Below are 14,014 nucleotides of genomic sequence, written 5' to 3'. Positions count from 1 at the left end.
AAAAAGACAACAAATAATACATTATATGTTGAAAAAAAAAAAAAGAAGAAGATAGCAGGAAGGGAAAAACGAAGCGGGGGAAATCGGAGGGGGAGACAAACCATGAGAGACTATGGACTCTGAGAAACAAACTGAGGGTTCTAGAGGGGAGGGGGGTGGGGGGATGGGTTAGCCTGGTGATGGGTATTAAAGAGGGCAGGTACTGCATGGAGCACTGGGTGTTATACGCAAACAATGAATCATGGAACAATACATCAAAAACTAATGATGTAATGTATGGTGATTAACATAACATAATAAAAAAAAGACAACAAAAGATAGCAAGTGACAAAAGTTATAAATAAAAAATATATAAATCTGAGGGAGAAAGGCTATTTTCCACTGAGAAAATGAGGGAAGTCTTTGTCAAAGGGGTAGTTTACTGGGCCACGGAGAAGTATGTGATAATTCTGAAATAAGGCAGTAGCCTAAATTATTCATTACAAGTCCCTTTATTTTGGATATTTCTTTATTAACTATAGTACAAAAACGCACATCAAACTAAAACTTTATTAAATGCTTACTATGGGATAGACACTGGTAGAAGCACTATACATTTGATCATTACAAGTAACCTATGAGATAGCTAGTGTTGCTATTATCTCCACTTTAAAGACAGGTGCACTAAGGCACTGAGGATCAAGTAACTTGCTGAAGATAAGGAAGCAGTAGAGCTCAGATATGAACCCAGGTTATCTGGCTCCAGAGTTCATGTGATTCAACACTGCATGGCACTGCTTCTTTTAAAAGGTTTTTAAAAAATGAAATTATAATTGAATTCTGTCTTACAGTGATAATTCAGTTTCATTTCAAATAATTCTTTTGAATTAGAGCTTTTACTGATTTTTATCTAATAAAATATCATGAGATAAATATTAACTTGCTATGCCATGAATCCATTTAAATTAATTTATAGCAAAATTTACCTTGACTCTACCGGAAAAGGTTCATAAAGAAATTTTTTGTAAAAATCCTTCTTTATGTCATGAACCAGAATTACAGCTTTGCCTTGGTCATCAAATTGAGGCCTCCCAGCACGCCCCATCATCTGGAGTACATCTATAAAAGAGAGAACAAGAGGTATTCCACAATGTGGCAGATAGCACAAGGTATATTTAGTGATTATAGCATGTTTGACAACACAACAAAATAACAAAGAATACAGAATATTTTAAGAGTGTGCATATTATCTCTGATGCCTACTGTTGAGTTCCCTGATAATTAAATAACCAATTCATTTTGACAGGAAATTGAATCCCCGAAAAGGGTCTCTCTTACTGTTTGTAAGAGTAAGAATGATGTTTCCTTTAGTTAAATGCTTAAAAATGCTGTTTAAGAGTTATTACTAGGGGCCCCTGGGTGGCTCAGTTGGTTAAGCATCTGACTCTTCGTTTTGGTTCAGGTCATGATCTGAGGGTGGTAGGATTGAGGCCCACGTTGGGTTCCACCCTCAGCATAGAGTCTGCTTGAGATTCTCTCCCTTTCCCCCGCCCTTCCCCCTGCTTGTGTGTGCTCTCTCTCAAATAAATAAACAAAATCTTAAGAAAAGAGTTATTACTATTTTAATTAAACAAGAAAAAGTAAGACATATATGGGTAAATCTCTTCAGCAGATTAATTTGATTATTTTTTCCCAGGAATCGACCCCATGAGTCCATTTAGGCCTCACCCTCTTCCCACTTATGGTATAAATGTTCTTTCTTTTATACTGCAGGAATCTCTGAGGTAAAAAAGGATTTAGAAATATAGTTTTTACATGTAATCATTGAGTGGAAATACACACAGTACATTTCCCTCTTCAGAACTCACTGACAATGCTTTTATCAAGTTTTAAAATATGTTAAAAGAATGTTCATGGACACATTGAAGCAACAAACCCTTTGTTTCTAGAAGTGCCATGGAAGTATTTCTAGTGAAACAGATTTAAAATTAAACAGTATAATGTTTAACTATAATTTATTAAGTCACTAATAGCTATTAGTCAGTACTTTTTATCTATTTGTGAATTTGAAACCATTAGTTATGCTTTTGATATTTATTAACAAATTAGGTTCATAAAAGTAAATAAAACGGCTCAATACTTTGAACAGTATTTGCATTGGAAACAAAAATTTACAATTTGCTCATCACATATGTTAAATGTGATCAACTCTCTACAATTCCATTCATGCAAATTCAGATTAAGGCTAAAATAGAAGCTTATTGTATCTGTAAATTTAAAAAAAATTACCTGTAATGGGAAAGTCCACATAACGTCTTGTTTTTCCATCATAATATTCTGTTCCCTTAATAATTACTAAATGAGCTGGAAAGTTTACACCCCAGGCTAATGTACTTGTAGCAATCAGAACCTAGAAAATAAAATATATTTAACTAAAATATAACTTTTAAAGTTACATTTAAATAACTGTTTATGAAAAATAAAATACCTGAACTTTACAGTTTACGAACAACTCCTCTACTGTTTTTCGGTCCCTCTCATGTAGTCCAGCATGATGCATTCCTATTCCAAAAGCAAGTGTCAGCTTCAGGTTGGAATCTCTTAGTGTTCCAATGATGTTCTCCATCTGCAAATAGAAGCACAATGACAGGATGTAGGTGAAATTTTCATTCTAAGATTATAATTGACTTGTTTTGTTTTTTGATTCATATACTACATACAACAAAAATATAGGCCTCATCTACAGTTATGATTAAAGTTAAGTTAATTGAAACTAGTTAGTGAGAATGTATATCCTAAATGAATTAAAGTTTAATGTTATCCATTTTATTCTCATGCATGAAGGAAAAAAAATCTGTGGATAAATGGAATATCTCCTTAAATGAGTAACAACTATTAGAAAGGATATAATGTTGCCTAAAATGTTTCAGTGTCTTGTTCATCTTCTGTAATAGAAAAACCTTCCATCTTTTTGGCTCATTGCTAAAAATTTAGAAAATATGGACAAAAAAATTAACGCAAAAAAATCAGTCATAATCCCACTGAACAGTTAGGAATCATTCAAATTTAGGCTTTCTTAACTGAACTTAATGACCCAGGGCAAGTCATATAACCTCTCTGAGCCTCAGCTTCTTTATTTAAAAAATCAAACTGGTATATTTTTGTTTACTTTTCATTTCTTTGATCAACAGTGCAGTTAAATACTTTTCTTTTTCTCTTCTCTTCTCTTCTTTTCTTATGTTAGTCACCATACAGTACTTTTCATATCTACTAACTTTTTTTTGGTAAATTATCTTTTCATTTTTTAAGTGGATATGATAGCTTTTTTTTTCTTACTGGTTTATAATGGCTTTTTATCAATTAGAGCTATTACTAAGCTATATATGTAGTAAAGTTATTTCATTCCAGCCTCAGTTTAGCTCACTAAGTTTTCATATGTCCAAAGAGTTTCTGAAACTTTTATATTATCTCTGAATATTCTATCACTTTCCATTCTACATGGAAAATACTTAATGCAACACAGATTTTATGGCAACAGAAACAAGTCTTATTTTCTTATAAAACTTACTCCCTGTAAAGAACTAAATAGAAAGCCCAATCTCTTTCTGTTCAATGATACACTCCTACTGGTCCTTAAAGCAGATGATGATACAAGATGCAGTATGGGGATCTTCTTTTTGGACAACTCCATGGGGGGGGAGTAATGTAGAAATCAAGTGGTTTGAGAATATATGAGCAGTTAAATGAATGACGTATTTTTGTTATATCTATAGCTTCCTTACCATATTCCAACAGTGAACAACAGTGGAGGATAAACTTGGAAATGGGTACATGTATAATTTTTATATGCCTGAAGACTGAGATAGTATAAATAACCGACACTGTCTTCAGACTTCATTTCTTCTTTTTTCCTTCTACTATTAAGCACCTCTAATATACACAAATATACTTGTAATACATTCATTCTCCTGGTTGTGAAGAAACCAACGAGCAGCTCACAAAAATCTCACAAAAGTTTACCTGGCTGCTGCAGTTTAGTAAAAATGCATAAGACAATATATTCATATATGAAGCACTCCAATTGCTTTCATTCTTACCCATCTTATTTTCAATGGAAAGAAAAATTTTCCAAATTTTTTTATGTGGAAATAAGTTGTTTTTACACTAATAATTCAAAAAATAGGAAGATGAAATTTGGCTTTATAATAGTTCTTAATGTATAAAAAGCATTGCATAGAAACAAAGTAATCTTTTAATCATATACACATCATGTTATTTAACCTGATATTCCTGAATACTCATTTTATAAATTGTTAAGCAAGGATATGGAAATGTATTAACATAAATCCACTTTACCTTTAAAATTAGCAAAGGATAAGTAAGCTGACTACATATGTATGCTATAAAGAAAGGTGCTTGTCTTGTCTCATAAATTATATGTTAGCCATCCTCAAGTGACAGCCTATCATCCATTTTTTTGTTCAATAGTTCACTGCATAAATATCTTCAATTTACACTATCAAGAAACAATTCACTGATATTCTTGCTGTGACAATTTCAGGGAATTTTTTCAGTTTCATAACTTAATAACAGTAATAATTTTATAACTTGTATAATTTATAGTGTTTCATGGCAATGCCAATCATACCCCTCAAAATATACCATTTACTATAGGAAAGCTAAAGAATCCTATGGCAGGAGATTTGGTGAGGCATTAATATCCTGTCCTTCTACAACAGGGAAGCTGTTTCTCATTCTCCTGGCCCTCTCTTTCACATAAATCAATGCATTAAAAAGAAATATTTGCGTATCTGAACTGGCAAAGACCTAAAATCCTCATGAGGACAATTACAAAAAACAACTTCATTTATTACATAGTTACTGTGGATGAATTCTGAGTTATTTGAACATCATAAAAAAGCAAAATTTATAGTAATGGTACTCATTAAGCATAAGATACTACCAGGACAGCCTGTTTAAGTTTGAAAATATAAACTATTGATTAAATTCTATACACCTTTGATTAAATTACATACTTAGAGTGTTTCATCTTGATGATGATGTAATAACAAGCAAAATTTTTGAGAAACTTTGGATAATGAAAGCTTAAAACATGGTAATACATATTATTTGTTGAGTACTTATATTATGTGTCAGGCATTGTGCTTAACACTTCACAAAGATTATCACGTTTAGTCCTTTACATAAAATAATATAGCTCTAATGTAACACTCAATTCATTTACACCATCCAGTATATTTCAAATTAAAAGACCCAGCAATCCTGAATACTACAGAGTAGACTCTCAACCCTGGTTCCGTGAGAGATTAAACCTCACAAAAAGTATCTGAATTACATTCTTTTTTTTTTTTTTTTAAGATTTATTTATTTATTTATTTGACAGAGAGAGACACAGCGAGAGAGGGAACACAAGCAGGGGGAGTGGGAGAGGGAGAAGCAGGCTTCCCACTGAGGAGACAGCCCGATGCGGGGCTCGATCCCAGGACCCTGGGATCATGACCTGAGCCGAAGGCAGACGCTTAACGACTGAGCCACCCAGGCGCCCCTGAATTACATTCTTTTTAGTTTTTCCAAAGATAGTACCATTCTAGATGGTTAGGAGAAAAATTCACTTACTACATGCAATGGATGTCTTAAGACATGCAATGGATGTCTTGTTAAGTAAGGCTGCTATATAATTTTAATAAGAATAATTATGATAATTAAAACATTGATAGAGGAAGTTTTAATTCCATAGTTCATTTCTATTCAATCAACATTTGTTGTAATGTATAGGTATCTTTCCAACAGTCTTTGAAATATGTCTGACTGACTACCTGATAGTTAAACCAAAAAAAATTATTCAGATTATACATAAAAGAAAAACAGATCTGTATTCCTCTAAATAGTGGCTTTTTTTTTTTTTTTTAGGGTGATGGGGGAGGAGGCACATATGTAAACTGTTGAACCAATTACTTTAACTTAATAGAATTTTTTTTATACTTTAAATTTATTATACTCAAAAAGCTTTTGTAGAAATACAGGATTCCATTTAAGTAGATACATTACTCTGTGCCTGAAATACATTCCAGTCAGAATATAATTCAGTGAGTTGATGACAATGCTGGCTCCAAAAGAAAGGAGGAGACCAGATTGGACAAGAATGAGCTAACAGATTGTACAGCCCAATTCTGTCCCTTTGAGTGTGATATATTGTTTCAAGATGCTAAAAACCCATACTTTCTCAAAGCATATCTGTTGTGCTGGTTTTCCCATTTTCACAGAATCCTCATTATCAGAAAACTCTGTACTCTTTTCAAAGCACGTCAGACTCAGACCATATGCCACTGAATAATGCTTATCAATGGTCTAAAATGCTCAATAAAAGATGCAGCATACAGAAGAATAATGAAAGTTACGAAGACTTTTTAAAAACAAAGATAATTAAATATATCACATCTGGTACAGATGTTAAAGTTAAAACATTTCTTTACAATTATCAAGTGTTAATTTCTTAAAATAAACTTCTGTATGATAAACCCCACAGACTGAAGGGGAAAAAACTAAAATGAAAGAAACACTTTAGAACATCCTGCTGATCTACTAAGGGAAAAGAAATTTAAAAATAATAGTAATTAATTAAAGATAGTAAGTTTCCAATCTTTGCCAACACTCCTCATAATATATTCCTTGCTGTCCTCTCTGAAGCCCAAAACAATGACACCTCAAAATGACTTACCATACTATTAATATATGTAATTAAACATACGATTACATGTGAATTACATACATAAATGAAATCTAAACAATAACATGTAAATCTTTGCTATGTCTGCTAAATAAACACAATACTATTTTCAGTGTTTCCTTCTTAGCTTGTCCTAATTCTTAATGATAGCAATATCAAAACTGGTTTGTAGGGTGAAATATTAAAGATTTTTCCTTATTAATGTTTCTAACTTAATTCACTATGCTATTGGTAGGAAATCCAAGTCAGTGCTTCATATTTATTCTGGAATATACATTTTATGCTTATTTCCACTTTTGGAGAGTTCAGATTCTAACACATGTTTGGAGAACATGTCCATATATTGAAAAGCTTTTAAAATGCAGATAAAGCTGATGAAAGGGATGTTATAAAATTAATTTGCTAAAGTAGCATAATTTTAAATGAACAAATACTATATTAATATGAATTAAATTTGTGGAGGAACATAAGCAAAATATTATAAAAATAACAGCAAATTTAACCACAGAGATTTCAGCAAAAAAACCATCTATTTATAAGGTATTCAATGTTGCTGTACCATAATGGTAATAACATTTAACACTTATTGAACATTTACCTCTGTTCCAGGCTTGTTCTAAGTATATTACATAACTTAATGCATTTAATACTTACAACAATCCTGTAAGGATAGGATTATTATTATTATTTTTTTATAGATGAAGGGGTAAGGCTCAGAGGCTTAACACCCAACCAAGGTCAAGTAGCTTGTAATGGGCAGTCAGTATTGAACACAAGAGGCCTGGCTCCAGTCCATGTTCTCAACCAAAATACCAACTTCTAATTACCACAGGAATGTGATATACTTAAAATAACTACTTAAAATAATGAAATCATTCATTTGGCTTAAGTCTGGGCCTCACTGTTTTAGACTGTGTGCAAAAAACAGGTAAGACTTGAAATAATGAATTGTGTACCACACTCACAACTGGGGAGCTATGAAGATGATTAGCAAATCTATTTATTCTTCAGTATTTGAGTATTTCCACTCCTATGCCTAAAAATTAAGAATATCTAAAAGTATCTTCTTTTATAAACGAAAATATCACCACTCACGACTGAGAATGGCACAGTTCTTATCGGCTGCCCGTGTTTGATATTGTAGCTACTGACTTTTCCGTCTTTACTGTATATTTCCATCCCTATCAAAACACATATGGGCACTGTGACTTTTCCATTTTCTCTAGTCAGTGTGTTGTCAAAGATTTCAGTTACTGTATGGCAGAGTGAAAAAGCTGGGTCAGCTATCCCGGTTTTGAGTTTCTGAGCTCCATTTATTTCATGCTATTGGGGAAATTACTTAATTCTTTCAAGTTTCAATTTTTGTATCTGTAAAACTGGGATAACAAGAACAACCCTCCCAGAATTCATGATTAAATGACTTAATATAAGCCTTTAATGAACTATATAGTAGTCTATAAATATGTCAATTATTACTAAGCATAAGACCTTTGCCTCTTTCTTCATTAAGACATGCATGATATCAATTATGACAAAATAAAACAGCCTCATGTTTTGTAGCTGCTCTGAATTGCACAACTACTCCATGAGGACCAACTAAGTTCAAATGTCCAATGCTCAGAAAATCTGTGGATAATGTCTGTTTTGTTACTTAATATTTTGTTAGCCTAATAATTTCTCTACTGGTCAGTCACTAAGAGGTCTGAGAACTGATCAAAATAGAAAGCACTTGGGGTGGGACTTTTGTATCATAAGCTAAATCTATTTTGGTTTGATAATAAAACAGATTTTCGAGTTGAAAATGTTGTTACCCTATATTAAATTCAACTTAATTTCTGATTTTCAACAATAAAATCTTTAAAAAAAATAAAAATAAAATAAAATAAAAAAAAACAATCTCAAATCCATCCTCAAAGCCTGGTACTAACGTCTTACCTATAAGGAAGAGGTCAATAGATAGGTTGAATGAAAAACCAAATGAATCAAAAGAATGATAGAAAACTGCTGTTAGGGGCACCTGGGTGGCTCAGTCAGTTAAGCATCTGCCTTCGGCTCAGGTCATGATCCCAGGGTCCTGGGATGGAGCCCCGCATCAAGCTCCCTGCTCAGCGGGGAACCTGCTTCTCCCTCTCCTGCTCCCCCTGCTTGTGCTGTGTGTGTGTGTGTGTGTGTGTGTGTCAAATAAATAAAATCTTAAAAAAAAAAAAAAAAAAGAAAACTGTCATTAGTAGAAACTCTACCAAATTTGAACATGTGGTGATTTTGAGTTGTCAGACATGCTGCCTGCCACGTTCATCCAGGATGTCTGAGTGCTAAATCCCATTGGTGTTTCCCTGCTCATCTCTCTCAGCTCCCATTAACATTTGAAGTAGTTAAACCCTCCTTCCTTCACAAAACCCTCTCATCTACAATGTTTTAAGACTTTGCTTACTGACATCACCTTCCCAGTGCCCTTTGCCAGCTCCTCATTTTTGTACCCAAGCTCAACCTTGAGTCTCTCAAGGCCTGGCCCTCTGGTTCTCCACACACTGTCTCAGGCTCTCATGTGCTTACCTGGGTAAAGGCTGCTTCTATGATGATGCTCCCAAGTTCATATGTTCATTTCACATCTCCTGTGGATTTTATAGACTTCCTATATCTAACTGCCCTGAGAGTCTTGGAAATACAAATTAACATCCAAAATAAAACTTTTTTCTTTTTCTTCCCCCCCCCCCCACCCCCTTGGCTCAAATGTCTTTTCCTTCCTCTCCATCCTCTACTTTCAGCTCTCTTCATTTCAGTAAACGACACCATTATTTACTCAGATGTTTAGAGTCAATAACTGGGGAGTTATTCTTGATTCTTTTCATTTTCTCAACCTCCATGTCTCACCTATCAGAAAGTCCTAGTGAATCTAGGCCAAAACATCTTTCCATTCCCACTGTCACCACTCTAGGTGGCCCCTAGGTCACGACCACCATCATTAATTCCATGCTTAACCTCCACTTCAATCCATTTTCCACTAAGCAGCAAAAGTGATCTTAAAATGCAAATTGAGTATGTAATTTGCCTAGCTTAAAACCTTTTAATTCCCTGAGAGAATTAAAGACCCCCCCCTTAGATATCTGCTTGGTTTGTTTCCTTGCTTCCTTTAGTTCTCTATTCGAAGCTACCCTCATCACAAGGGCATTCTGTACTTCTATCAATGTATAACATTTTACTATTCAGCACCCTCTTTTCTCTTTACCCTGCTTATTTATTTTTCCACATAAATTATCACGATTTGACATATTTGCTTTTTATCTAACCATCTCCGTAAGAATGTTAATTCCCAGGGTAGGAACTTTACCTAACATGCAGAAGGAGCTCAACAGATGTTTCTTTAATAAATAAATAAATGACTGTCTTCCCATAGTACTTAGAATCAAAATCCGAGCTCTGTAACCATGGGTCTAAGGCCTTACATGAGCGGGCTTCTGCCTATCTCTGAAACTTAATTTTTATCATTTTCCTCCTAGCTTATTCTGTTCCAGCTGAGCTGATCTCAGTTCCTTTAACATCCTGTTCCCTTTACCTGAAATGCTATTATCTTCTCTCTGGTGTAGCTAACTTGTTCTTATGCTTTGGTTCTCAGCTTAAACGTTATCTCCTTAAAGAAGTCTTCTCTGACCATTCTATTTAAAGAAGCCCCACATCCCCTTATCATATTTCATTTCTCATTTTTATAGTAATTTTTATAATATTAATATTATTTGCTTCATCATATATATTTTTAAATTTCTATCTAGTTGAGCTCCTTGAGAATTGGCATCAGTTGGCTAACAGAGTGCTTGGTAAAGTTGTAGATATTCAATAAATATGTTACATAAATGAACACTTTACAAATTCTGGTAAGAGCTGCCTATTGACTTAAGTTAGAGGATTACTCTTATGGGTATTTTTGATGTGGGAGACAAAAAATGCCTAACTCTGTGATACCAGGTAATCTTGCACCTGAAGCTACCGATCATGAACTGATGCTACCTGATCTCTCCAGCTATACATGTGGGTGTGCCCGGCTGCAGTCCATCATTAGTAGAAATAAAAGGACCAGATGGAAGAATATTATGAAAGGTAATTCATGAACACTCCACGTGTGTGCCTTTTCCTTCCATGCTATCCCTAATTCAACCCACTGAGGCCCCATGGGGTATTTCTTACGTCAAATTGACTGAAAAAAAAATTACAAGTTACAAATGGCTTTGCATAAGATAGCAGCACCATGTAAAGTACACTGATGTGGTGTCACAGCTCCTTTTGGGGATGACTCTCAAAACAGCTAAGTGTCAAGTATTTCCCTGTCACTTTACTGCAAAGAGATGATGTGAATTGATGCTCCACGCTTTGCTCTGTGGCTATGGGTTAGTCAAAGGGTCAGGAGCTTGACAAGAGTGCTACTGGAAGGCAGATGGCAAGAAAGGCACAAGTTTTATGTGGATGAAATTTTGGAATGGTCCCAGAATAGACTACCTATATCCCATTAAGATGTTTACCAAAAAGTTAACAGCAGTGTGGACAATGCTATTAACAGTCAAGTGGGGAAAATGACCACTTCTAAGGATACCAGGCAGTCTCCCTCCCAGATTCCAGTGTTTTGTGCAGTGGGGTTCATGTACTAAGTGGTACCATGGTGGAAGAGATGAAAACTATGCACAGGCTAAACATGGACTTCCATTTCCTCAGGCAGACCCAGCTATTATGCCACCAGTGCAAACATCCCTAGGCCCATTATAAAGTACCTTGCCCAGGGCACCAGATAGCTAACTGGTAGTAAGAAGATTATACTGGATCCTTGCTATCACAGAGGGGATGTCTATTTGGGATGATGTCTAGAATGGACACTTTGGATTTTGATTCTCTTTCCTGCCTATTGAGTGCTGCCAGTAGCCTCAATTGTAGGATTACTGAACACTTTATACATCATCTAATATCTCGTATGATAATGTTTCTGACTGAGGAACTTGCTTTATAGAGAAAGATTAAGGCAATGGAACCATGGGATCCACTGGTCTTATTGCATCCCTCATTACCCAGAAAGAGCTGGCTTTATAGATGAATGACTCAGAGTGGCAGCTAAAAGACATTGCTTTGGCAAGGTTGGGGTGCTCTCTTGTAAAATGAGGTATATGCTCTGAAGTAGTAATCATTAAATGATACTATTCCTCTCATTGCCAGAAGATACAGTAGTCAATATGTGCAAATGTTTTTTTGCAGTCACAGCTAATAAACCATTTGGAAAATTTTTGTTTCCCTTCCCTATAAATCTAGCTGTGTTAGTTTGGAGGCTTAACATCCAAGGGATTTAACAATTTACTTAGAAGCTGAAATAGCCACATCTCTCATTGTATGGGGTAAACAAGCAAAATGTGGTCATAGTGTAGTTTAGGTAACCAATTCTGATAAAGAAATTGGGTTATTGCTACACAATAAGGGGAGGGAAAATTTGGATAGACCCTAGAGAAATCTTCTCACACTATTGTATCCACTTGAAAAACTAATCAAAAACTTTTAAAGCCTTATATAGTAAGCATATATAAAAAGCCAATTTCCAACGTCTCAGGAATGTGGGTTTTGGTTACTACAATGGATAAAGAGTCTTAATTAGCTTAGAGGCTGCTTGAAGAAGTGTGCAGGTGATGGATGGTAGAGAAAATAAATCACAATGTGTTTGGCTCCCCGACCAAATATGTTTGGACCTGTGTTGCAAAAAAATACTGTGATCTCTACCTTTGCTATCTCATATATGCTCTAAGCATATTTTAACTAACACATTTTATATATTTTAACTAATTGAAATGAATAATGTATTGGTTGTGGGTAACTTTATATTTTAGCCCACCGGCTGGAGAATATTGAAATGGGATGGCAAAAGAACCAGAGTGACTGGATTTAACCAGCCAACAGACTGTGAAAGATTATCTACAGACAGCCAGGGTCTCGGTATCTCCTCAGAGGTCAGAGAGGGGAAGATACTCCCTATTCCTGCTGCATGCTTGACAGTGAAGCTCAGGCATTCCAGTGTTTCTGTCTTGGATTTGAAGGTTGAGAGGGTAATGTAAAAACCCAACCACAGTTTGAGGTTAATGGTGGAAGCAGTGGTTATCAAACTGAGAATCCAAGCGACATGGCAGCATATGCCCACAAACTTTTGAAATCATTTCCTGATGAGAAATATGGAAGGGTATTACTTTTGGGGTTTCCCCATGCTGCAGTATGATTTCACATCAATGATACACTTGAAGGGGTGGTCCTGCTTCCTAGTACTTTGAAGATTTACTGGATTAAGAAGATAGATGGATAACTTTTTTTTTTTTTTTTTTTTTGCCTTTGCTGACCCACCCACCTAACCTACCTGGTCCTGCCGCAGAACACCAATCTGAAACTGTGCAAGAAGCAGCAACAGGAATTGTCACTAAGCTTCTAGTCTATACTACTATGGAAAGTAACTCTCATAAAGATTAAAGTGTTAAAAAAAGTCCTATTTTAAGGTAATTAGGGGATTCAACAACTGAAACACCTGCTTTATTGGTATAATCAGATTGAATTTGCATAGCAATCAGTTGCAAAACCTCTGACATTTTGATTTTAAAGGTGTTGACTTTTAGAGGAAAGACTGAAACAAAACCTGGATTGTCTTATTATTGCAATGGTCTTGGTGAAACACAATGTCCGGAAATGACATAATTTCTAGCTGTCTTATTTTAGCAGTGAAAAATCTACAAAATAGCAGAAACCATGCTAAGTAAATTCTACGGTTTCTAATGAGCCTTGGTGATAAATTTTTGTGCTGAGAAAAAAAAAATACAAAACAGAGAAGTAATTCTACACAATGGCTGAGCTGACCACAGTTTCTTAGGTCTCATACATTAAAATAAAAAAAAAAATAGTAAGTGTACTATAGCTGGGAAGAGGACATGAGGTTCACATTTAAGGTTAATATGAGTCACATACGTGCAAAATGCACAGCCATGCACACACACACATATGCATTTTGAACAAACATCTCAAAATGTATTCAGTAGGTATGTACTTTGTACCTTGACTTCAAAGAAAAGTGTCCATTTGGAACATTTTTAGGGATAAGACACAAGAGAAAATATATTAAGCCTAGACAGATGCTGCACATAAACTGTTAATATTCCATACATCTATTTTTCACCATTTGCTTCCTAAGTTCAAGATACTGTTAGACACAACAGGGTGACTCTTTTGAACATACTAGCTGAGTAACTGAATAAACGGACAAGAAACTTTTTGACAGAATTATTT

General features: G+C 34.8%; 1 protein-coding gene across 2 annotated transcripts in view; it reads right to left on the bottom strand.

Annotated features, from left to right (window-relative positions):
- ASCC3 (activating signal cointegrator 1 complex subunit 3) overlaps positions 1–14,014 on the bottom strand; it is a 359,389-nt gene that overhangs the window by 105,548 nt on the left and 239,827 nt on the right. For both annotated transcript variants that reach the window (XM_078054943.1, XM_078054942.1), the window contains 3 exons: positions 2,468–2,605; positions 2,269–2,389; positions 966–1,098 (listed from right to left, as the gene is read on the bottom strand). In XM_078054943.1, coding sequence (XP_077911069.1) covers positions 966–1,098; positions 2,269–2,389; positions 2,468–2,605 — 392 coding nt within the window. The remainder of the gene's footprint in view (positions 1–965; positions 1,099–2,268; positions 2,390–2,467; positions 2,606–14,014) is intronic.

This window comes from Halichoerus grypus, chromosome 9 (genome assembly GCF_964656455.1).
Source record: "Halichoerus grypus chromosome 9, mHalGry1.hap1.1, whole genome shotgun sequence".
NCBI classification, from domain to species: Eukaryota; Metazoa; Chordata; class Mammalia; order Carnivora; family Phocidae; genus Halichoerus; species Halichoerus grypus.
The sequence above is the reverse complement of the archived record's forward strand: the minus strand, read 5'-3'. Positions and strand labels throughout refer to the sequence as shown.